This window comes from Molothrus ater, chromosome 2 (genome assembly GCF_012460135.2).
Source record: "Molothrus ater isolate BHLD 08-10-18 breed brown headed cowbird chromosome 2, BPBGC_Mater_1.1, whole genome shotgun sequence".
NCBI lineage: Eukaryota > Metazoa > Chordata > Aves > Passeriformes > Icteridae > Molothrus > Molothrus ater.
The window spans coordinates 72,183,157-72,206,611 of NC_050479.2; the positions used below are offsets into that span (position 1 = coordinate 72,183,157).

General features: G+C 37.2%; 1 protein-coding gene across 2 annotated transcripts in view; it reads left to right on the forward strand.

The window, feature by feature from the left end:
* The window catches only part of MICU2 (mitochondrial calcium uptake 2), a 137,603-nt gene that overhangs the window by 99,018 nt on the left and 15,130 nt on the right, over positions 1-23,455 (forward strand). For both annotated transcript variants that reach the window (XR_004982144.2, XM_036404127.2), the window contains exons 5-8: positions 2,170-2,217; positions 6,113-6,195; positions 12,147-12,209; positions 21,404-21,501. Coding sequence is in view for 1 of the 2 variants with exons in the window: in XM_036404127.2 (XP_036260020.2) it covers positions 2,170-2,217; positions 6,113-6,195; positions 12,147-12,209; positions 21,404-21,501 (292 nt within the window). In the remaining variant the exon portion in view is untranslated. The remainder of the gene's footprint in view (positions 1-2,169; positions 2,218-6,112; positions 6,196-12,146; positions 12,210-21,403; positions 21,502-23,455) is intronic.

The following is a 23,455-nucleotide window of genomic DNA, read 5'->3' on the forward strand; positions in this document are numbered from 1 at the left end:
CATTTCTTGCAAAGCTTCACTTTCCAGCCCTCTTCAATTCAGGTGCTTCTCCCTTGAGCCAATCAGCAGGGTGGTGTCTTCAAACTGATCTTTTCTTCACATCTTACCATCTCCATAAAAATTTTGCAGATTCTTTCTGCAAAATTTTATAAGGTATAATGATCCCTGTCTAGCTATAAAGCTAAAACTCTCCAGGGACTCAGTATTTTGTATCTCAATTATTACAACTTTATTTTTTCTCAGACTTTTACAACTATAATCTGCCATGTTAATATCCTTTCAAAGGCTTTGATAAACACATTTTTTTCCACAGCTTATTTGAGTGTTTCATCTCTTAATTTTGTATCCCCACACTGGGATCTCCTTGTTCTGTTTTACCAGCACTTGTCTTCAGTTTCCAGGTTTTCCTTAGATTATCCCATGCAGAAAATCTCAAGACAGCTGAGGGACAGAGTCCCACTTCTCTCTGCCCAGTAATGCCCTCCTTCATTGCTTGGTGGTTACTGCAGTCCTTGACAGGGAGGTGTTTTCTGTACAGACTTGAGAACTTACCTCCTTGTCTTCCTTAAAATTCTTCCTTTAAACATTCTTTTGCTGTGTCACACACAAAGCAAAATTAGGAATCTTGATCACTACTTATCACACTGTTTGCCTGATTCTTTTTGCCACCTATTTGTTTCTATCCTTTTTTCCTTTTTTAATCTTGTCTTAGGCATATAAGCTAAAAAAATTGGGACAGGAGTGCTTTCTCTGTTTATTTGATTTCAAACTTGTAGAAAACCTAGATGCTTCATCTAAGAATACAACTCCAAGTTTTACAGCAATTAAGATAATAATTTGCATTCTTGCAATGACAGAAATGCTGAAACTTATAAGCAAGACTATGTCTTTGAGATTAAAGTATTTTTTATTTCCACTATGTATTGTATGATTGTAGTACTGTGCTGATATACACCATTCATGTAGGATAATAGGGTAAATAGTCCTATTTTGATGGAGAGGAAAGCTGAGAGACAGAACCAGAGTGTGTTGGCAACAGGATCAGAATTAGACCTCTCTTTAGCTAAGACTTGTTCTCATATTTTCAGACTCTTGCATTTAGCAATTTAATATTTCTGAGCTCTGGTAATTAGAAGTGTTAAGTCACTATCTGAGGTCAAATACAAATGCTGTTGCTTCTGCATAGTAGTTTATCAGAAGCTAATTGTTTATCACTGAAGCTTAAGTGGGTTCCTTATCTATCAATTAACTAAATATAAATTACAAAAATAGTTTATCTTTGCACAGATAGGCATGTTTGAACTTCATTATTTTAAGCAGCTTCAGCATTATACAATGTTTAGCTCACAAGTTAAAAGTAGCTCAGTTATTTTGAAAAGTGATTTATAAAAAAGCCCTTTACATTTTTTCCCCAAACATTATTGCAGGGCAGATGGTTCAGATTCTGTTGTTTAGCCACCCTCATTCTGCACTCTCTATCTTTAGCTTGCACACTCTATTTTGACGCTATCACATCTTTGTGTTTGTTCAGGCTTTTCACTTAAGGCGGTATTTCAAAAGAAAACACTGGAATTTTCCTTCAAAAGGGGGGAAAATACTTTCACCTTGTAGAAAGGACATGTTCCAAAAAAAAAAAAAAAAAGAAGCCTCCTTTTGGCACAGGGCCCAGCAGTACTATCAGCACAATCTAGCAGCTTGGCAGCTTTGCGTGTTGCCATGTTCCCTTGAGAATTAGAGGCAAGCTATTCTCCGCCTTTTGCGAGCCTGCCAAAAGATGGAGGACTTTGATCCTTCAGGGTAATGGTAGAGTAGTTCTCCTCCCAGGTACTAAATGTGACAAAGCACATTTAATTTATTTGCCTTTTATATAAACATTGAATGTTTTCAGTGAGAATCCAAAGATTTAGTGTAGGCCTTTTGTTAATACCAAATAAACCTTACTTTCTTGGTTAGACATGAACATTGATGAGTCTGGGGTTAGGAAATTTTACCTTCAGAGTACTAAAAACAGAAGTGAAAAATTTATTAAATAGTAACTTTGCTTACTTTTATACAGGTATTTAATAAAACATCAAACTACATTTTTTTTTATTTCTAAGAGTTAATCTCTCAAATTTTGCTGTAAGTTTTTGGGGTTTTCCACAAATAATTTTTAAACTTTTTTTTCAGGGTTGATCTCTTATGCAGAGTATCTGTTTTTGCTGACAATTCTTACAAGTAAGTATTATATATTTAAAATATATAGGCACAAATACTCAGCCGCTAACAGTTTACCAAGAACTTTTCTTCTGATAGTCTTTAGCTTCTAAATTTCTGCTTTATAGTAAAACATAAAAACTATTATATGTAGAGTGACAATGCATTAATATAAATGGAAATCAATGTCATCATTGGCACATAGCAATACTTCAAAAATCATGGTACTTCCTGCACTATGGGATCAGAAAAGTCTTTTGAAATCCTTTGAGAGGGGGGAGACTGATTACAGAACCACATAATAAGGGGAAGAAGAACTGGATGGGAAGATGAATAATTTTTCTTTTGGACAGTAGTTTTAGTCATTTTGGACAATGAGACATTAGCAATATAGCTCATGCAGGGGTGTGAAAAACTGTTGTAGTGTCTCAGGTTGTTGCCTGTTTTTATTGTGTTCAGATTTGCAATGGCTGCAATACATAAACAGCAGAATTCTTCAGTGTCTTTTTGTCTGCCTTTAAAGTCCCTTTCTTATCCTCTGTTCCTTTTGGCTTTATTTCCTCCAAGTATTGTACATGTATTTCAGCCCCCCTCCTTTGCTTCCTTCCTTTTTTCACTCAGGCACTTTTTTTTAAAACAACTTTTGTTTCATACTTGCTTTATCTACAAGCAACAGGCATTGTTTGGTTTTGTGCATGAAGTGACCTGGGATTGTCTGGTACTTTCTCCATGCCATGCTTGCCACCCTGTGTTTTGTTCTGCTGTGTAGGTGGTGCTTAAAACCACCGGGATTTCAGATGTGTCAATGAGCATTGCATGGCAGGACCCCGAGAGCAGTAGTGAAGTCCATATGCATGCCCATGGAATAGTCCACAGAATAGTCCACATGCAGTCTTGTTTAACTGACTTATACAAGTCTAACATTTTCAGCAACAAAGCATAATAGATTTATTGTATCAGTGCATGGGGAAAGGAGAGAAGGACAAAATCACTTCTTTTCTGACTGACTGTAGAGGCATCACTCTCGTGTGACCCTCATCACGTCCGTGGCTGCAAGATCCATGGCTTGGCTTTAAATGAATTGACAAATTTTCCTTGCTCTGGAAATCCCCCCTCTCATGGTGTAGTATGAACAAGTAATGTTGTTCTCCACAGACTGGAGAGAGTATGTCCAGCCTTTCATCATTATGCACCTCTTGCACAATTCAAGTGGCCCTTTTGCAGCTCACCTCATTTCTTAGCAGAACTACATTAGTTCCTGTTGCACAGCATGAAAGGTGGATAATCTCTTTGGCAACTTCAGCTACTACACAGTATTAAATTATATATATATAGATATGCATTAAGCTTTAACATACAAATACACTGCTTCAGCAGTGGTGACTGTCCCATGCTACACACTGCCTGAGCATGAGTTATACCATGTGTTCAAGTGGCTTTTAAAATCAGAGACAGGTGTTTAGCCCAGGTAGGATACTGATTTTAAAATATTTATTGCAACTCATAAAAGATGAATTTATATTAAAAAAGGACAACCATGACAGCCAAATTATTACTTCAGAAGAATACCTTAAAGTTGCAGAAATAGGTGCCAAAGATTGTATTTCTTTAGAAATTTATGGCAGCTGAAAGTGAATTCATGCTGAATTATTGGCTGAAACAATTAGGAAATGAAGCAGTATCAGAGAAAGTTGTTCCACTTCTCCAGAAAATCAAGTAACATTGTTTTTCACAGAATTTATATAGAAATGCATTGAACTGCAAAAACAAAGGCACCTTTTAATGCAGGATACAAATGCAGTGGTAATGTTGCTGCTTTGGTTACACAGAAGGTTATCATACTGATCAGTCTGAAAGCAAATGTCAACAAGTGTTAGTGCCTCTATCTTTGCCTAACAAGTATCCCCTGCCAGTCAGCCCCAAGTTACACAACCCATCTCTCTCACTAGTGAGAATTAATGTGAGATTTCTTAAAGGAGGCATCAATATTTAAATTACTTCCAAGTCACCATCTGAGCAATAGGGAAATGGAAAAAGAGTCATCAGACTCCTGGTTCCATGCTGCTGACGAGACCATGCTGCCTGTCATACAAAATCAGAGTCTGTAAAAACACTGAACTTGAAAATGTAATTTTGTGATACACAAAGGTTTTATTTTTTCCCCCATGACCTCCTTTTCTCTTTTCTGTGTGCCTTGTGTCATCACTATCTTTTTTCCTCCAGTGCTGTATTGAATTTCATTTCTAGCAATAGTTAATGGAGCCCTGCTTGGTGAAGAAGCCCAGGAACTGAAGCTGTCACCTTTACTTAGAGCTTTGTTTCAATTACCCAGTCACACAAGTTGACAGCTTGGTCAATGCAGGAATATTAGGAGAGGAAGCACCTAGGTCTAACCTGCACTCACAGCCAGGATGAAGCACTTCTGTTCAGATTTTGGAATTTTGCCTGATTCTAATTAAATACAAATATATCTGTGGTAGTCTTTGAACTATGCTTATTTTACAAACACATACCTTTGGGGTTACATCATATCAGATAAGTATGTCATCTCTAAACAGTATAAGCAGCTTTAGGTCTATATTTTCACTAACAGCTCTCTTATCTGAAAATTGGAACACAGATGGTATGAATTGCTATTAAATACATCAATTACTTTTATTCTCTAAATATGTTATTGGATAGCCTTTTCTTGCTTTTGTACTAGTAACACAAATTTAGCATGTGGCATTTCCATGGAAAGGAAGCCAGTTTTGAGTATTAAATCAACCCAGTTGCTGGGGACAGCACTGCTGTGCAGATTGCAATGGTATTTATAAAATACCCCTGCATCACAAGATTGCTTCACACAGAATATTAGTTGACTGCTGAAGTTGTAGTTATTTCTAAAATGTAAAAATAGTACTCTTTTTAACCATCTTGTTATGACTTGAAAGGAATGGGATATCTCTTTAACTTGTTCCCTTTGCAGAAAAATTCTCTTTAAAAAAAGTAAGTTACAGAACTTTTCAGAATGCAACTAGAAGAATATATTTCCAGAAGCAAAACTCTGAAGGCATTGGAGTTTTTTAGAGATACTACTTTGCTGCCCTCATGAGTCCAGCATTGTTCTTGGAAGCATCAATATATTCCGGAGACAAAAAGTCCATGCCTGATATGACTGGGTTGTGGCATTAATTCACCTGCTCCAGAGAGTACTGGGATAAGGGCTTGCTGCTACAGTGCACTGTACCTACATTTCAGCAGCATGCTGCTCCTGTGTGGGCCTGCCAATGTTCAAGGCCGCCTCCTGTAAGCAAATTAAGATTAGGAAATTGTGGGAAGGAGCTCAAAACACACCGTGCTTTTATAGAGTCTTCAAGATTCAGAACTCATTACATTTTTGCGTTGAAAAGAAACATCCACTCGGGGAAGGAAAAATTGTGCAGGGAAAAAATGTGTAGAATTCCTGAAAAAAATCATCTTGATGGGAGTCACACAAAACATGCTTTTGTCAAAAACGGCCAGAAGGAGTTTTCCACTCTTCTCACCTGAAAAGGAGCTCTTATAAAAAAGGCAAAGCTAGACTGCATAAGTGACATGAGATTTTAGATACATCCTTTGGGAACATCTTAAGATCTGGCCAGTAAGAGATACAGCATTTTTGTTGGGGTCAGATGAACATTCATGGCTTGTACTTAGGCACTGCTGGCATTTCTTACTTTGCCATTGCATTAATTATCCCTTGAAATGATAGTAAAAAGGTGTTTAAACAGTTTGCTTGTATTGGAAGAGGTGTGTATGGTTCACATGGAAATACCATGTGTGTACATAACAATGGAGAACTGAACCAGAGTCAATGCTTATTTTACATTTGGTATTTGAGTTCTAGTGTAAGTGTGTGATATTTTCAATAAAGTCCTTTTGCACTTTGTTGTAGAACCCCAGACAGGACTTCAGATTGCCTTTAAAATGTTGGATGCAGATGGCAATGAACAAGTTGAAAAGAAAGAATTCTTTAAGGTAGGTGTATTTACATACATTTTAATTTTAAATAGATCCATGGGTTATATTTGCTCAATGAAGATTCATTAAAATCATCAAGCCTATTTTTCAGTCCCATCTATGATCACATGCTTACTAAAATATTTTATATGAAAGAAGCACATATTGAAGTGTTATGATAGAAGTACTTATCATAATTGAATCCACTTGTATAAATGTTACCTTAGAATTGTAAGTAAATATCTGCTACTGGGAAGGTAGGAATTAGTGTATATCCCTTAATCCTATGAGCTAATTTAAATAATCATCTGGAAGAGTCTTTTGTTTTCTTAATATGTTGAATAATTTCTTCAATTCCCCATCCTCTTTTGGTCTTTATGTATTTTGCTTGCTGTTGCAGAAAGGTTTTTATCAATTCACGCTTTGAAGAGAAACAGCAGGGTTTTTCCCATATTATATCTAAACTATGGGCAGAAAGGTAGATACTTTAAAAACTAAGAAAATCTTGCTCTGATGTTTTTAAGAATAGGCTTTAATTGTATAGCTTATTCAACTTTTAAGTATTTAACAGGAGACTAACTAAGTACTTCATGTCAGAAGTTGAATGCAGAATTAACAATCATAATTTTTAATAGATTCCCTCAACTTATTTCAGATCCTTAATTCATATTTGAGGTAAGCGGAGAGACAATTTTATAAGAAGCTGACATAGCTACTACGATTCAAATATTTTCAGTCACTAGGGTGATGTTAAAGTTGATCATGAGCTCCAAACTCTAGAGAACCTTAAAATCTAAAACTTTTAAAGATGGACCTGTTGATAGAGAAATTAGCAAAAATTTATTTAGGTGAATTTCATAGCCTTAAACTCTGAATTAATAATAGAATAGCTGTTCACATGTTTTGCACTTATCACCTTTATTTCAGTGAATTGTCTCTTAGCAATGAGTCATACTTTAAATCTATTCTAAAACGTTGCAAAAATACTTCTAGACTTAGTAGAACTATTTGAATATAATTCTTCAAATTAGGTAATTTTCCAAGACAGCGTTTCCAGAAGCCCCTAACTGAACCTGCAGATACCTTTGTCGTGGTGTAACCCCAGCCAGCAGCCAAGCCCCAGGCAGCTGCTTGTTCTTTCCCCCACCAGCTGGATCAGGGAGAGAATCAGAAGGGTAAGAGAATGGATTGAGACAAAGACAGTTTGATAGGCGAAGCAGAAGCCATGCACACAAGCAAAGCAGAACAAGGAATTCACTGCTTCCCCTGGGCAGGCAGTGTTCAGCCATGCCTAGGAGAGCAGGGACCCGCCACGTGTAATGGCAGCTTGGAAGACAAAAGCCATCACTGCAAATGTCCCCCTCTTCCTCTTTTCCCCCACTTTAAGCACAGAGCATGATGTCAGATGGTCTGGAATGTCCTTTGGTCACTTGGGGCCACCTGTCCTGGCTGTGTCCCCTCCCAACTTCCCAAGCACCCCAGCCCCCTCCCCAGCATGGCAGTACAAAAGCAGAAAAGGCCTTGGCTCTGTGTGAGCCCTGCTCAGCAATAACAAAAACATTTCTGTGTTATCAGCCCTCTGTTCAGCATGAATCGAAAACACACTCCCACACCAGCCACTGTGAAGGAAATTAACTCTACCCCAGCCAAAAGTAGCACAGCCCCACACCCATTTGTTGCTACACATGTTAGTGTTAATTATTTTGCTGATTAAAAGGACATCAAATTCTACTAAGCCTGTATTTTTTTACCTACTAAACCAGGTGCAATCATAGTGAATTGTTATCAGACTAGCAGTTCCCTGATTACCAATATAAGTCTGTTATGGCTGTATTATTCAGCTGCAAAACAGTATGTTATAAGCAAAAAAACTCCATGAACACTAGTGAACATGTTCAGCTTGTAGTGCCTCTGCACCAAAATGCCACATTAGCAGTGCTTTCTTTAAAAAAGTTCTGTCAGTTAAGCAAATAAGGAGATTCTTACACTGCTCTTTTGGGGAGATGTGCAATATGTAAATATTATATATTTAATATCATTACCCATTTCAGGTAATTCTAATTGAATCAGCCAGTATAAACAACAGAAAATCATTGAAGTGAAAACATTCTATAAATCATTAAAAATAATTTGATTTCGGTAGAGGCAATCAAGTTAAATGAAAATTATTCTAGTTAGATAGTTTGTTACTTTGCATTTCCTTTTTGGGAAAGGAAGTGCCATAGGATGGAAGTTATTCAGAGGATGAGTTTTCTCTTGTGACTATTTTCATAATATTTACAGAGGAGACTATTTTCAAGCAAAACTTTATAGATTAGGTTTAAAAATAAAATTTTTTTGAATGTAAGAATGTGGAAATAAATGTGTGTGTGTTCATCTCTACACTTTAGTTCTGTATGCATCATAGAAGGTTTCTAGATAGCTAATAAATCAGTAAATTATGTGGCTAATCTGTCATTTGTGTTGTCCCAGTTGACATCCTAGCAAAATATATCTGAACTATTCTGTAGTGATTTCCACACTATATTTGACAATTACATCAGGAAATGTATGTAAGGAAAATGCAGTGGAAAGGAATAGTGAAGAAGCATTAAGCAGGAGGCAGTGTCTGTAGGCAGGGCACAGTGGGAAAAGAAATTTCATTGCTGATTCCTCTCTTACTTTGTCACCCTTGTGCTCCCCATTTCCCACCATTATCTACTGGTTAGAACATGTTTGTAATGTCTGACTGTAGAGTCTGACTGCTGATGTAGACTGTAGAGTCTTTGAGGTGAGAACTTCCCTTTTGGTCTGCAACATGTCCATCATTCTTTGAATTGTGTATATCTCAATTCTCCCGTGTTCCTGGATGAACAGGCACAAGGTGTGTCAAGCAGGTCATTCAGGAGGGGGAAATGAGTGACAAGCAGAAACTCCAACCCCAGTCCTCAGTGCCTGCATTATGTGATGGATATAGGCTGTTCAAACCTGTATGGACCAGGCACTTCAGGAGTGTGAGGTGCAGAATTTCCCAGTGTTCTCTGCTGACAAAAATGGATGCTTGGGAAGGGAGATCTTGAATGCAATTTCATGTTTTTAACAAGGAGATTTATCTTGTCCTCTAAAGCCTTTCCATTTCAGTGCACACTTCCCTAATTTCCAGTAAAAGTTTCTCCCTTCACAGGGATACTCTTGTTCTCTCTCCTCCTTATTTCTTTGTGTTGAAGCCAGTGTAATTCTGCTTTGTCCACGTCTCAGTCGTAAACACTCACAGTACAAGAGACGTTTCAGTATTAGGGCCAAGAGAGTTTTGTTGCTTTGCCCTGCAGCTCCCAGGTGAAGCAGACAAGGTAGAAATGGCATGTTCATAGATCTTAGTTGCCACCCTTTAATCAGCCCTTGCCAGAGAGCAGAATCATTTCTCAGAGCCATGTTATCTGCATCTCTGTGAGGACAGTAAGAGACTTCCGTGAACTCTGCACTTCCAAGACATTCACTTGAGTCCTGGTGAGGGGGATTTCCAGACACATAATAACCCATGCACATTAATCTGAGACCTCCCACCAAGAATAAGGCTACCAAAGTTCCCAAAATCCCCAGCAAGTAAGGAATTTCCCTAACTCTGTAAATCTGTCGTGATTAAAGATGTCTAAGTAAAATTAATGACAGTTCAAAACTATTGGGAATAAAGGCAGAGTAGCTCTGATGGCACATGCAAGAGCTGTATGACTTAGACTTTCCGAATAGACTGTCTTACACACTTCTGCTGGAGAGCAGATACCACAAAATACTTGTAGAGCTTCATCTAGGGCTGAATGAGCCAGCACCCAGCACTCAGCAGCTGTGGCAAAGAGCATTTGTCTTAGAGCATCCACAAGCACTGATCTCTCTCAAGCAACTGGAAGATGCAAAACCAACTTTTTTGTTTCTTTCTTTTTTTTTTAAGACTGCCATAGTCTTTCTGCCAGAAAGGCTGTTCAGAACAGATTACTTCTATCTTTAGTAGAGGCTTCACTTGTGCATAATAGGTCTCATTATCTTTGAATCAGCCATTATTATAGTGAGTGGTGAGCAGATATAAATATTAAATACAAATAAATATTACATGGAGGAGTCCATTTCTTGAGGGCAGAATTCTTCTCCTTCTGTGAGTAGTTGCTGCACTATGCTGAAAAAAAATCAACAGACTTCTGGAAATAGTTTCAAGCACTCTAAGAATTTACATACTGTGTAAGAAAACAATAAGTGAAATCTTTCAGAATATGTGTGAAAATAATTATGCTGTGTGTCTGTGCTCTTCAGTAGCCTCTGCTACTGCAATCTACTCTGCAGATTTTTTTAAGAGTCCTTTAGATATAAAATCTAAAAGAGAAAAATACAATTTTATTCCTGTTTGGAAAGGTTTTGCAGTTGTATTCCTTATGTGTGATCAAGTGATTGACTTTTCAGGTAAGAAAAAACGTGATTTCTCAGTGAGAATATGGACAAGAAGTTGTGGTTTTACCCACAGCTGTATAATGCTTTTTGCTATGAAGAAATTTACAATGCTTTTACTGTACTAGTAATTTGTTTTGTAAATGATCAAAAATCAAGATAATTTAGAGGAACAAATGGTGTTTAATTGCCTTATTTTATAGCATTTCTTTTGGTAAATACAATCAAGACATGCAATTTAAAACTAATAATAGAAAGTAAGCATCCTGAGAAACTAAAAAATTGAAGATAAAAAAAAACCCAAACAAACCCAGAACAGGTTAATTACTCAAAAATTGAAGGTCAAGGGATGACTTTTGGCAACACAAACTGACAGCATGTTTTTCTTATTGTTTACAAGCCCATACTGCTTCTCTGAAAAACAAAAAAAAAAAACCAAAAAAAAAAAAAAAACCAACAAAAACAAAACTAACACAAAGGAGAGATCTAAGAGATCTAAAAGCTCCCCAGGATAACGACTGTGGAAATTTAGTAAATTTAGTAATGAACTTTTCTCAGGTTTTAATGAGCAGGTTGAGGAATCAGTCAGAAATGCTAGAGAAGCAAACCAGCAGTTTTGAAATTCTTGAGCTTTAAAAGCATCTTTTAAAGTCTCCAAATCCAGAGTGATTGGTGTAATTCCGTATCTCTACCTGAAATGTATTAAGTCCCTTGTTCTTTCATTTCTGCTGTCCCTTTGAGGATTCATGCAAACATCTGGAAGGTAGGTGTACTTTGTGCTATATTAAATTGCTCGTTCTTGTGGCAGTGTTCATCTCTGAAGCTGAAATACAGTCAAAGAAACCTTGCAGCTCTGATATACTTGAGGTACTGAAAATTAATGCACGGCTTATATTACTTAAAACTTTATTTGGGACAGTGAAAGTTATGTTTTCAAATGTGACTCATTTCAGTAATTCTAAAAATCTTCTTAGCTAATACATTCAAGATTAATTTTTTCCAAGGATAGAGGGGAAAACTCAAACCACATTCTGCCTAATGCCAGTTCTGAAAAAAAGGTTTTCTTATTTAATTAAATTATTCTTTATTGTTAGTTGTATAGTACCTCATTTGAACAGGTATGTTTTTCATGTCCAGAAGATCATGTTTGTAACAGAACTATGTAAAACTATCTAGAAGGACAGCATGAAAATAAGGATAATTTTTATTTCTGGAATGATCCTTGATGCCATACCCCAGACTTACAAAATCTTCTGAAGTGAAAACTAAGCTTCTGGTGCTAGGAAATCTCCTCTAAGAATAGAGTAAGCACTGGGCTGCAAGGGATAGATTAATGTTTGGTTATATTAATCACAGTAGATAAGACATTCCTAGGGAAAAGTGTGTCTGAATAGCAAAATATTCTCAAGTATGCAAATATTTTGTCATGACTAGAGAACCTTGCAGAAATGTATAATTAAGAAAAGGTGCAATTAGATCAAGGTTAAAAAAAGTAGGCTCTTATAAGATCAAGTTTGTAATTTTCCTGTTCTTTTCTCATGTTTCAACAAATACAGCTACAGAGAATCATTGGGAAGGAAGATGACTTGAAAGCAGCTGGAGATGAAACTGTACTTCGGGTATGAAATAGAGATACATTTTCCTTACAAAAACATTGTAGTGTTTCCCATGAACTTTGTTATTTTTTCAGTTTTTAGATAAGTATATAAGCCTAAGTATTAGTGCTTTAATTAAATGAAAGGGCATGATTTGTCAACTGCTTTCTAACTGGGGAAGAAAAATGTTTGTAATTTCTGAGCCTTCTGATGAAATGGATGGAATCAGTGTGTTTCATGACTGTGTATTCACTTGGTTGGTTTCTTTGAGCCTCTCTTTTAAAGCAACTCTTGTATTTTTGAAAATCTCAGGAAGAGCTCCATATTGCCATATGAGAATAGAAGGCTTTCCAAACGGAAATCTATAGCTTAAGCTTACCTAAATGCTGCTGTTGCAGTGATATCAGCTCATTCTGAGTTGGTTTGAAATGTGATTATTGTCATTGAGGTGACAAAGGCAAGAATTATTTTAGTTAAGTCCACTTCCAGAAAGAGGCAGTGTAGATGCAGACCAGAAGAAACAATCCTAGAGTATGATTGTCCAGCTGGAAAAGAAGTTTCACTGTTTTGCAGTCCACTAGCAAATGGTAAATAGATCTCATCAATGAAAGAGACAGGTAAGTTCCTGCTCTCTTTTTTTTTCCTCTGAATCCAGCCACCTCAACCTCCCTTCTTCTGAGGTAGAGTGTATTCTTGAGTCTGTAGTCAGCACAGAGACAAGATATTCTGTAGCCTGGGTGACGTTGAGTGAGACTGAAAACAGAGAGGAGGAATCCTGAGTATACTAAAACACCACAGAAGAAGCTGATGAACCATATAACAACTGATGGAACAAGCAGAAATGGCATCAAGTTGCACCAGGGGACATTTAGATTGGATATTAGAAAAAAATTTTCACTGGCATTGGTCAAGCACTGTAACAGGCTGCCCAGGGAAATGGTGGAATCACCATCCCTGAAAGAGTTCAAAACACATGTTGATATGGTGCATAGAGACAGGTTTAGTGATGGACTTGGCAGTACTGGGTTAATGGTTGGACCCAATAATCTAGAGATCTTCTCAGTCTAAATTACCCTGTGATTCTAAAGAAGGGGAGAATACAGCTGGATTGTCTCCATCTATTACTAAAAGATGATGCTTGTAAAGCATCATCTTTTAGTAATAGATCAGCAAGTTGCTGTCAGCTGTAAACTTTTCGTTTACACTGGGCATGGGGCAGCAGCCGCTGTTCATATTTAAAACATTCAATATGGAATTTATAGAGGGCTCTGCTTTGTAAATCATGCATCAGCAGTTTCTACAAAGAGTTGCTCATGTTCTTTACTTTTTCACATGCCTGAGGAAAAAGTGGAAGTGGCTATTGCTAACACCCTTAAAATTTATTAGGCATAAACTGTCTTCTGATTCACAAGTTTTCCTCCCTCAGTGTATATTCAAAGTTGGGTTAAAAGTTGTTTGACTGACAAACAACCATCTCCTTTCTTGAAATTTTTCATCAATCACCAGATTAAAATAGCTAGGATTAATGGGGTTGTCTGCTCTTCAAAACCTATTTCAATTGAAACTTAAATGCCATGACAGTGAAAGAAAAAGGATCTTTATTCTGCATGAATGCACAGCTATAGTATAAAATTTCCAGAGAAACTTTGATACAGTTGGACAGATTAGTTATAAACACATAAGCTTATTGTGAGCTAATTAAATACCTGAGCCGGAATGTCTCTACTTTTTTTTTTTTCTTGCTTCAAAGTTTGTTTCAGAGTTTTCCATTGAGAAAAATCTGTCGTTACTGTAGCCAGAAAATGCTATTCAATACAGTTTCATAGAAGATTATAAATGGAATTCTAGTGTGAAAGAAGAATTAAATAGCTTTGGGGAATACAGCTAACTTGAAATTATTGTAGTCTCTATATTTCTACGTGGCAAAATCCAAATTATCACATTTCTCTTAATTTTTATTTTCTTCCTGTCTCAGTTTCTCACCAAAGAAATTGATTATCATTGTAAGCAGTGAATCTGACTATACAGTGTAGTCATTGGATATGTTTTTACCCTTTATGTTTTATAATTATGGTAAATCATTGTATTACCTTTAAGAAAAATAGACAAAGTATAAAAATATGGCTGACTATGGTTGACATAGTTGACTATGTTTTTTGAAAGTTGAGATGCTGCAACAGAGTTTTGGTGTTTGGAATGGTTCTTTACTTCCACAACACTTTCTCAATTTGCATATGAGTTTGCTGTTTTTTCAGAGTAAACCCAGTCTCTGATACCAGATGACAAATGTCACCAACCTAGGAAAATACAGTTTAAATGGTAGTCTGCAGCTTTGTTTAACCAGCAGGTATATGCAGGTGTATTCCCTGTGTGGACAAAGGTCCCAGTCATTTATTTACTTTATGGTGATACCATTTACTACTCATCAAGTTACTATATAATGAAAAGAAAATTCAGTTTACTGTTCTCCCAGGGTGCTTGTATCTCTGCCTTTTTACAGACACTTTGACTTACACATCTAAAATTCAAATTTTCACCACTTAGTATTGGCCCTTGAATGGGATTACAGTGGAATTGGTTATCCAGATACATGTATTTCAGTTGAGGACTTTTCTTATTCCAATATTATAATTGATGCTGGTAGAAAAGCAAAAAAAAATCTGCCCAGCCTTAACTGGCTCCATCTTTTGGGAAGTTCTGTGCTGAATTTTGCAGAGCAGGCAGTCTGGCAGTCTTGTAGCAGAGATGCACACAGTGAAGGAGAGCTGCAGGCAGACTTAAAACACTGGAGTCTGGTTTTTCTAATCAGACTGGAGAAAATGGTGCAGAAGTCAACAGAGTCAGTGACTGCCTCAGCTCAAACACCCTCCCCATAGGCCAGAGGAAATTCTCCATCTGGCTTCCTGGCAGAACTGTTCTTCATATGGAACATCCAGCTGAACCCATGACCATGGTTCATGGAAGAGGAGAGCCAAACTCCCTTCCTGGAAGTGATCTAGATTACAGTAGGAAAGTGCATGATCTAGAAGATTTTGTTTCTTTTGAAAAGGTATTGCCTGGTGAGCAGCACCTGTTGCTTTTGTGTTCCTGCCCTGAGTTCCTTGAAATGATACTCGAACAGTGTAAGGTGCTTTAGTGTCCTGGCTGTGAAAACAATGCTGATGGTGGCAAATATCTACTGGACAAACCAGCTGTCTAGATCAGGGACTTTGCTCTCAGGCCCTTCAGTTTAGATTAATGAGTTACCAAGTACTTTCAATACCTCTCATTTAATATACTTTATGTAATGGGTAAACTTATAAATTACTTTTAGCTACTGTTAGAAAAGGAATGACAATACAGTGTTCTGTATTTGTTCTTGAAATGAAATTAGTGTTGTGAAATACGTGAATTATCTCATTTCCAAATGATTAAAGATATGCTTCTGGATTCCCTAGTGAACTACTGAATACAAAGTGTGAAAAGTATGATTGGGGATTTTTTTTTAATATTTAACTAGTAGTTGGGGACACAGCTACTCATCTCTTTTAAACAGAAAACTAATGAAATTGTCTGACTATATGCAGTGTACTTTTAGACTCACACATGAACAATTTCATATTGTATGAGTATAAGTTGTTTTAGACTGTCCATGTCTCTCTTTTTTTTTTTCCCTGTGGTTCTAAGAGAAGTAAATTACAATAGTAATTCACACATTTCTCTCTGTTTACCTGGTCAAGGCAAGGTTTTACACTTGGACCTTCGGACACTGCAGAATTGTGATGTATCTCCTCAACCACAGGAACTGTGCAAGTCATCATAACTTGCCCATCTGCTCCCTAGAATCTCTACCTGGTTTAAAGTTTTCTGCTCAGTGCTTCTAAGTCTGCATAGCTCACTGTAACTAAAGACTGGTTAAAACTGAAGGAAGGTGGTGGCTGGGAGCTGTGCTCTTCTAGTGCAGCAGTACTCTGTAACAGGGGTGCAAGACATCAGATTTTACAAGAATCTAGTCCAAGACTAAAATTTATATCCCCCCCAAAGAGTCGGTCATTAATCTTGTAACCTCTCAGTTCAGATGGAATGCACATTTTTTTCTTGACCTATCTTCTCCAACATAAATATGTATGTTTTGTGTCAGCAATTTAACACTGAATTCTGTTGAAAAGCTTTTAGATACTTTAAATCAAGAAGCAGTGTGATGTACTTTAAGGAAAGTTCTCCAGACAGGCAAACCCCCCTAAAGAACCAAACTGTCTGATACCAAAATGTTAGATTTTTGAAAAAGTGCTGGGTCATTTTCTACCTCATAGACAAGGAAATTATTTTCTTTTTCCATATGATCTGATGACATTGTAACCTCAAGAGAGAGAAGGAACCATATTTGAGCAGGGGCTGGCTGGGGAGCTGATGACAGGCCACATGAGCCATTTTCAGCACCGAGAGCAAGAGGGTTTGTGTGTGCTGAGGATGGATTTGCTCGGCCTTCAAGGCCAGGTCTGCCTTGATCAAAAGAGTGGGCTTCATAGACATCACACCTCCTGAAGGGAGTCCTTGTCATGGAATCTCTTTTTTTGGTGCAAAGTTACATTTTTTAAGTATGCCACAACAGAGAGGCAGGGCCTGGGTTCCTGTGAGGAGCTGTCCCCAGCTGTGGGTAGGAGCTGCTTTCCCAGGCTGCCAGCAGGGCGTGGGTCAGGCAGCCTCAGGCTTTACAGTGCAGCAGTGCCATTCCCCAACTCTTGGCACAGTCAACCCTCTTGGAACAAGGCATGGTTCAACCTGTTTCTATTTGGGGCCTAAAGTATCTCCTGCAGCATCTAGGTTAGTTTTAGCCCCACCAGCTGGAAACCATTTTTATTCTGTACGTCCTTATGTGAATTGATGCAGAGCTGTGGGTGATGCACTGAAACCTGAAGATGTCCATGAAGTTACATGTTCTTCATTACAAAAGGCGTAAGTGTACAGCAGAGTGATTCCATGGCATTAGTTGTCATTAACAAAAGAGTTGATCCTCCCAGTAATAGGAATTATGGGTGTTATTGGATGCTGTTTATTGTTTAGAAGATGTTCTGTCAGACTTCTCAAATATTGTCTGCTATATCCTCTGTAGAATCATCTGTGCATATTTCAGCCCTTCTGCATCAGACCTGAGGTATTCTTGAATCCTACCTAGTAAGAACATGCATTGCAAAACATGAAAAACTTCAGTGTGGATTTACATTAGGAGGAAAGTTTATTTATCACAAAATACACAGTTTTATTCTGGGACCCACTAGAGACTGTCTGGGCTTTGCCAAAAAGAACTGCTTTTGGAGATCTGTATCTCCTGGTCCCACTAGCTGGCCTGCTTACGGTTCTTTTGACTGACTGTAACTGTTAGGATTAATTTCATAATGGACACATCTTTTAAACCTTCTTACCAGAACTGAGTCCTAGGATATATTCCAGCATCTGCGAGACTCTCAAAATGACAGAAAGCTTGAATTCTCTTTAGCAGTGTGTGAAGCTAGGCTGCGATAGCAGCCTGGCATGGTGAATTGACTGAGCTAGCAGCTTAAAAACAAAGAGGATTGCAGAGCAGTGGACTCAGAAAAATTTGCAAAGATTTAGTCTTACCTTTGGAAATATTTTAATCACTAGCAGACAGAAATTAAGGTATTGTCCTCCTTGCCCAACCTCACTTCTTTGCCCTATTCTTCCATCTACTCACTCTCCTTCTGTCTTTAATAAAAAAAATATTCAATCCAAAATACATAATATTTTTAGAATTTCTAGTGAAGTAAGACATTGCACAGCAAACACCATCTCAGGAAGCAAGCAAGAGAACAAGAAACGAATTGCAGATTTGAATCATGATGAATGCTTTCCAGTCATGCCTCAGGCAAAATTCTGCAAGGAAAGGTTGTAAGAATTTAGAGACAGTAAGTCTATTAACATTTCAGATGAGTTTTGAAAATCAGTTAGGTACATTATTCTAAAAATCCCATCTCACTGTGCGATAAGTTTCTTCTCAGTGACACTTGTTGGTACTTGCTGCAGTATCAGGTCCTAAATGTCAAAAGCTCAGTGGGGAGCTACAGGATTAGGTAGGTCTTTGCCCATGACTCAGTGTTTGCAGCATCAGGCCTCTTATGTTAACAGCCTATGTAATGTAATAAGGAAATAACTTGTGTTATCTGATCTTGCTTAAAAAGGAATAATTGCATAATTCAGCAGTTCATTATACTTTTGAAAGTGTAGGAGGCGTTAACATTACTCTAGGAAAATTAGCCTATGTTTGTAATATGTACACACATGTTCATTAGTTCATAGACTTGTGTGGCATCAGATTGTGTGGTCTTTGGGATTCTGGAACATGTCTGAGTTCCCCACTTGTGGTACATATCTCTGCTCCATCCTGTGCTTGTATCAAGATGAAACTCAGACCCCTGGGATCCTTTTTCCACTCTATGCCTCAGCTTTCTGTAAATGTACAGATCAAAAGGGTTCTGTGGTGCACCATCCCAGGCCCTGAAGCAGCCAGATAGACCAGAATGCAAACTTTCACTCAGTTTAGATAGTGACTTAAATCTACCAGTCTGGTCTGCTTTACAGTCTGGGATTGGGTTACCATTTCATTCTTATTGCCAAGAGAGACATTCCAAGTGTACCAAGCTCACGAGGGTGAGGTGTTGGAAATATTAATAGAATTCTCATTATCTTCTAACAAGGATTTGTCATGTCAGTACTAATTTATACAGATCAGCAGCAAAAGCTCCTAATGATTCTGTGGACAAAAAGGAATTATGTACTAACATGTACTTTAATTTAATAACATTAACTCTAGGAAAAGCAATTTTTTTAATTTCACCCTTAAGGTGTAGTCTCTGTGGTCTCCTGTTGCATTCTGTGCTTTAAAGAAATGTACTGTTTTGTAGTTCTAAAATATATTTAACTCTCACTAACATAGTGTTTGGACATCTGCCAGTTTCTCTGTGGAATTCCAATTGATAAAGAAGGTAGCCAGCAAGTAGGTGCATATTTGTTATAAATCCTGGGACAGGCTTTGTCATCTTAGATAAGATGAGGTAGGTATTGTTTGTATTCCTTCTTCTAGCTTGTAACTAGAAAAATGTTAATAGAAGAAAAGAACTTTCACTATCACAGACTTAGTTTTGAAAAGGTTATTTTAAACCTCATTTTTCAGTTTGTTTTCATACAGCACTTATTGCAATATGGAGTAATTAAATTAGAAGCATTAATTTGTGTAATCATGAGTTCAGTTTTTAAAATTACATTAGCAAATTTATTCCTTGCATTTTTCAAGTGTCCTTTAAACATGTAAGCAAAACCCACAAAAAGCAGATTACAATCTAGCTACAGTGAGGGATATGTGGATTATTCTCTCTTTCTTTTTAGAAAACTTTGTATTCTGATATAAATAGTTTGGGTTTGAATTTCAAATAAGGATACATGAATGTTTGACTTTTGGCTTTCAAAAAAGCATATACCAATGTTTATGCATCAGTCTTCACAGTAATCTGAAGTGTTTAAACTTCAGAAGGATGGATCTTCTGGGTATTTAAATATTCTTTGCCTGCAATTAAATGATAAAAGTTCAGTAAGTGCAGTTTGCATATCACTTGAAAACTGTTTTTTTTCTAGGTTCACTCATACATAACTCATATCACTGGCATTTGGTGAACTGTGGCTTGTAGTAGAAATGAGGAATGTTTCTGCTTTAACTATAAAATAACTTTGTCATGTATGCAGTAAGCATGGAACACGGGGGACTAATGGGACTTGTTATTGATGATGCTGAAAGCTAAATAACCATTAGTATTAAATCTTATGAATAGACTCGTCTTTCATCTTACCTCTTCAACCAGATAAAAGACACAGAGGCTATTTAGATGTCATAAGAATAGTATGTTGAAATCCCTACAGACTTAAAAAAAATTCTCTTTTCCTATTGCTTAGTGTTTTGCTGTGTTCAAAGAAATGCCAGTATGCTGGTGCTGAAAGAAGCATAGAGCAGAAATCCAGCATTATGTGTGGGTTTAGGCTTGTTAAAGATTGAGTTGGAATAGTGTGTATCCCTTCTCTGCAGGAATTTCTTCTTCAGATTTTAAAAATATTTATAGAAAGGTCACTGTCATGGTTTGACACTGGGACAATGCCAGTGCCTCCATGAGAATACTCTCTCCCTGGTTTCTGCTGTGAGATGTGACCAGGAATAAGCAAAGCAGGCTCCCACTTAGGAAAAGAAAAAAAATTTATTAACTAAACTACTAGGGAAAGGGAAAAAAAAAAGAAGCATATGGGGAAAATGAAAACTTCACAAATACATCTCCTCCTCCTCCCCACCAAATTCCCAATACAATACATCCCCCAAATCATCGCATCGACTCTCGGTCCTGGCACCACCCTTCAGAATACTCAATCCTCAGTCCATCAAGAGGAGAAGGAGTCCTTCTTGTGCCAGTGGTGACCTCTTCCTTTCATGTCCAGTGCTCTCACCACTGAACACGGACCAGAGCTGCTTCTAGGGTCAACTTTTAAGGATGCTTCGTCCCACTCCAAAAAGGCACAGTCTCAACTTTGGGACATCTGTCCCCCCCATATTTCACCCCCTGGGGCCAAGGGGTACCCACACTGAACCCTTTTTTTTTTTTTTTTTTTTTAAGTGGAAAGAACCTGTTTATTTAACAGGCACAGCACCCCCCAGCACACAAAATGATCAATACCACAACACCGGATGACACCGTAATAAGACCATAATATACTAGAGCATTATCAGTGTTGGTATTTTCCTAGCTTCATTCATTAGACTATCATGAATGTTTTTAAATAGCTGTAACATGTTAGAAATACCTAACTAAAAACTTCCTTACAGATACTAACTTTATTTAAGCCTTCTATTCACCTAAGATAAGTTTCTTAAAGATTTAACTTGCAACCTTCTCCATTTTAATAATAAAAATAATAAAATATTATAATAAAATGCACTGATGGTGGTTGGAAATTGTTCTTATCTTTCATATAGAGTATTTAGAAGCAGAACTTATAATACACTGTTAGCAGTTAATGTGGAAGAGTTTTTCAGCTCTGAGATCCTGTGTGATGGCTTTGGGAACAATAATTAAATTTCAAGTATCTTTAGGGAAATTCTAGTTCAAATAAATATTTTTAGATTAATGGTGAATATTAATGATCATGCAAAGCATAACAATCATATAGGTTTTTTTGTTTTATAGGAAGCAGAACTGGACAGCTGTGGTGTTAATACTGTGTTGCTGGTACATTTCTTTGGAAAACAAGGAAAGGAAAAACTTCGCTTTTCCGAGTTTTTCAGGTATTTTTTCAGCTAGGCAAGCATAACAGGAACTAGTCTGGTTCCTACCCCCTGTGCTTTACCCCAACTCGGGCATTTATCTGACATCACACTGAGTTGATTCAGAAAATTAAGCAATGACCAAGTCACAGAAAAAGTGACTTCTAATCAATTAAAAAACACTTTCTGAGTTGAAATACTTCCTTTCCCATTACAGCTGTCATGGTAAGCTACAGACAACTTCTCCACTTGCTTCAAATTCCAGCTTCTGTTGAAACTTTCCCAGTGCCTTTTCCTCTACCATTTGGACTACTTTTGCAATGAGACTGTGCAGATACCTGTTTGAGTCTTGACACACATACTGTAGCATGGCATCAAGAGAAGATTATCTGTCAGTATTACCTTTTTTACAAAAATAATCAGTCATTTACAGACTGCAAAAATAAAGTAGAATAATGTGTTTTGCTTCAGTTTGCATTCAGAAGTGGAGAATGTGTGGCAGCCCTCTTAAAAATGAATGTTTTTGCAATCAGTAGACTAAAAAGTGTTTGGCTCCAGTGGCTCTGGTACATACCAGTCTTCAAATAAACAACCTTTCCCTTTTGAAGACCTCAGCTCAATAGGAATCTAAGTGAGTAAAATAAGTCTAAGATGTCTCCAGCTCCCTTTTCTATAAATACCATAGATCCTCTCAATGAAACAAAAGGCAGAGAGCACCAGTAAAAGGTTGTGTTTGCATATACAGTGTAAACTGAAAAGCCTCAGGTTTTAGATAAAATCCTACATTGACCCAATGAGGCATGACATTGATGAAACTATGTACCTTGTACATTCAGAACACGTAGGTTAAAGACCTTTGCCTGCCACACAGATAGAGGCCTGTAATCAAAATCAAACTCCCACATCTTGCTCTTAAAATTTGTGGGATAAGTGTAAGGTTTAATGCAGGTAATTTTTCAACAGTGGCAGTTATGTTTCGTGGGGCTGGAATGTGCCTCTTTATCACTGCGTAGACACTCCATCTCAGCTGCCACGTGACACTGGAGTTTGTTTAACATGCAGAAAGGTGAATAAAAGGATCGCTGTCTTCTTAACCTCTGTGAGGATATCACCTTTCACATGATTTTATTTGCAAGTAAATCAAGCACATCATTTCTGGGTTCCTATTGTTCAGAGAAAATGTGATTTCTATCTGATGGCCTCTCATAACACTTTACCTTCTGCGGGAAGCTATTGTTGGCTGTTTGATCAAAGTGCCACATTGTTTTTACAAGAGATGACTGATGAGCTGTAGAGACATAGATCATTCTCAAAAGCAAAAAATAATGATGGTAAATGCTTTTATCATTTTCCAAGTTCTTGCCTAGAAAGCTTTTCCATTGATCAGTGTAGTACTTAGTAGAAAATAGAGGTGATTATGTTTGATTAGGACACACTAAAACTTGTCACATCAGTTAAATACACAGATATTGCTGTTCTTCAGAGTCTTTAAAACTAAAAAAAAAAAAAAAAAAAACACCACCCGAAAGAAAAAAAAAGGAAAAATCACTAAAAATATAAAAATAATTCACCCCAAAAAACAGGAATGCTTTCATTCTGAAATTTCACTGTACTTATATGGGAATTCTGAAAGCTGAGACCACTGTTCTTATCTCATTACTTATATTTTCCTCATGCTCCCTCTTTTCAGTTTGTCTGGCATTAAAAAATCCTTTTGTAAGTATGCAACCATCTGTATCTACATGCACACCAGCATTATCCAAGCCTTTTAGCCCACAGTCCAAACATTTTAAAAATGTCAGACAGCCACAGTCAATATCCCAGGGCAATTAATTTGCCAAACTGTTCTCCTTTCTTTGCCTTTAGATGGCACAAAGAAAATGGAAACTCTCTACATCTCTTGGGGCAGTGTGAGGCTGATGTAAACCAGTTCTTGTGCCTCTTTTCCTACTGCCCTGAACAGAGGAGGCACACT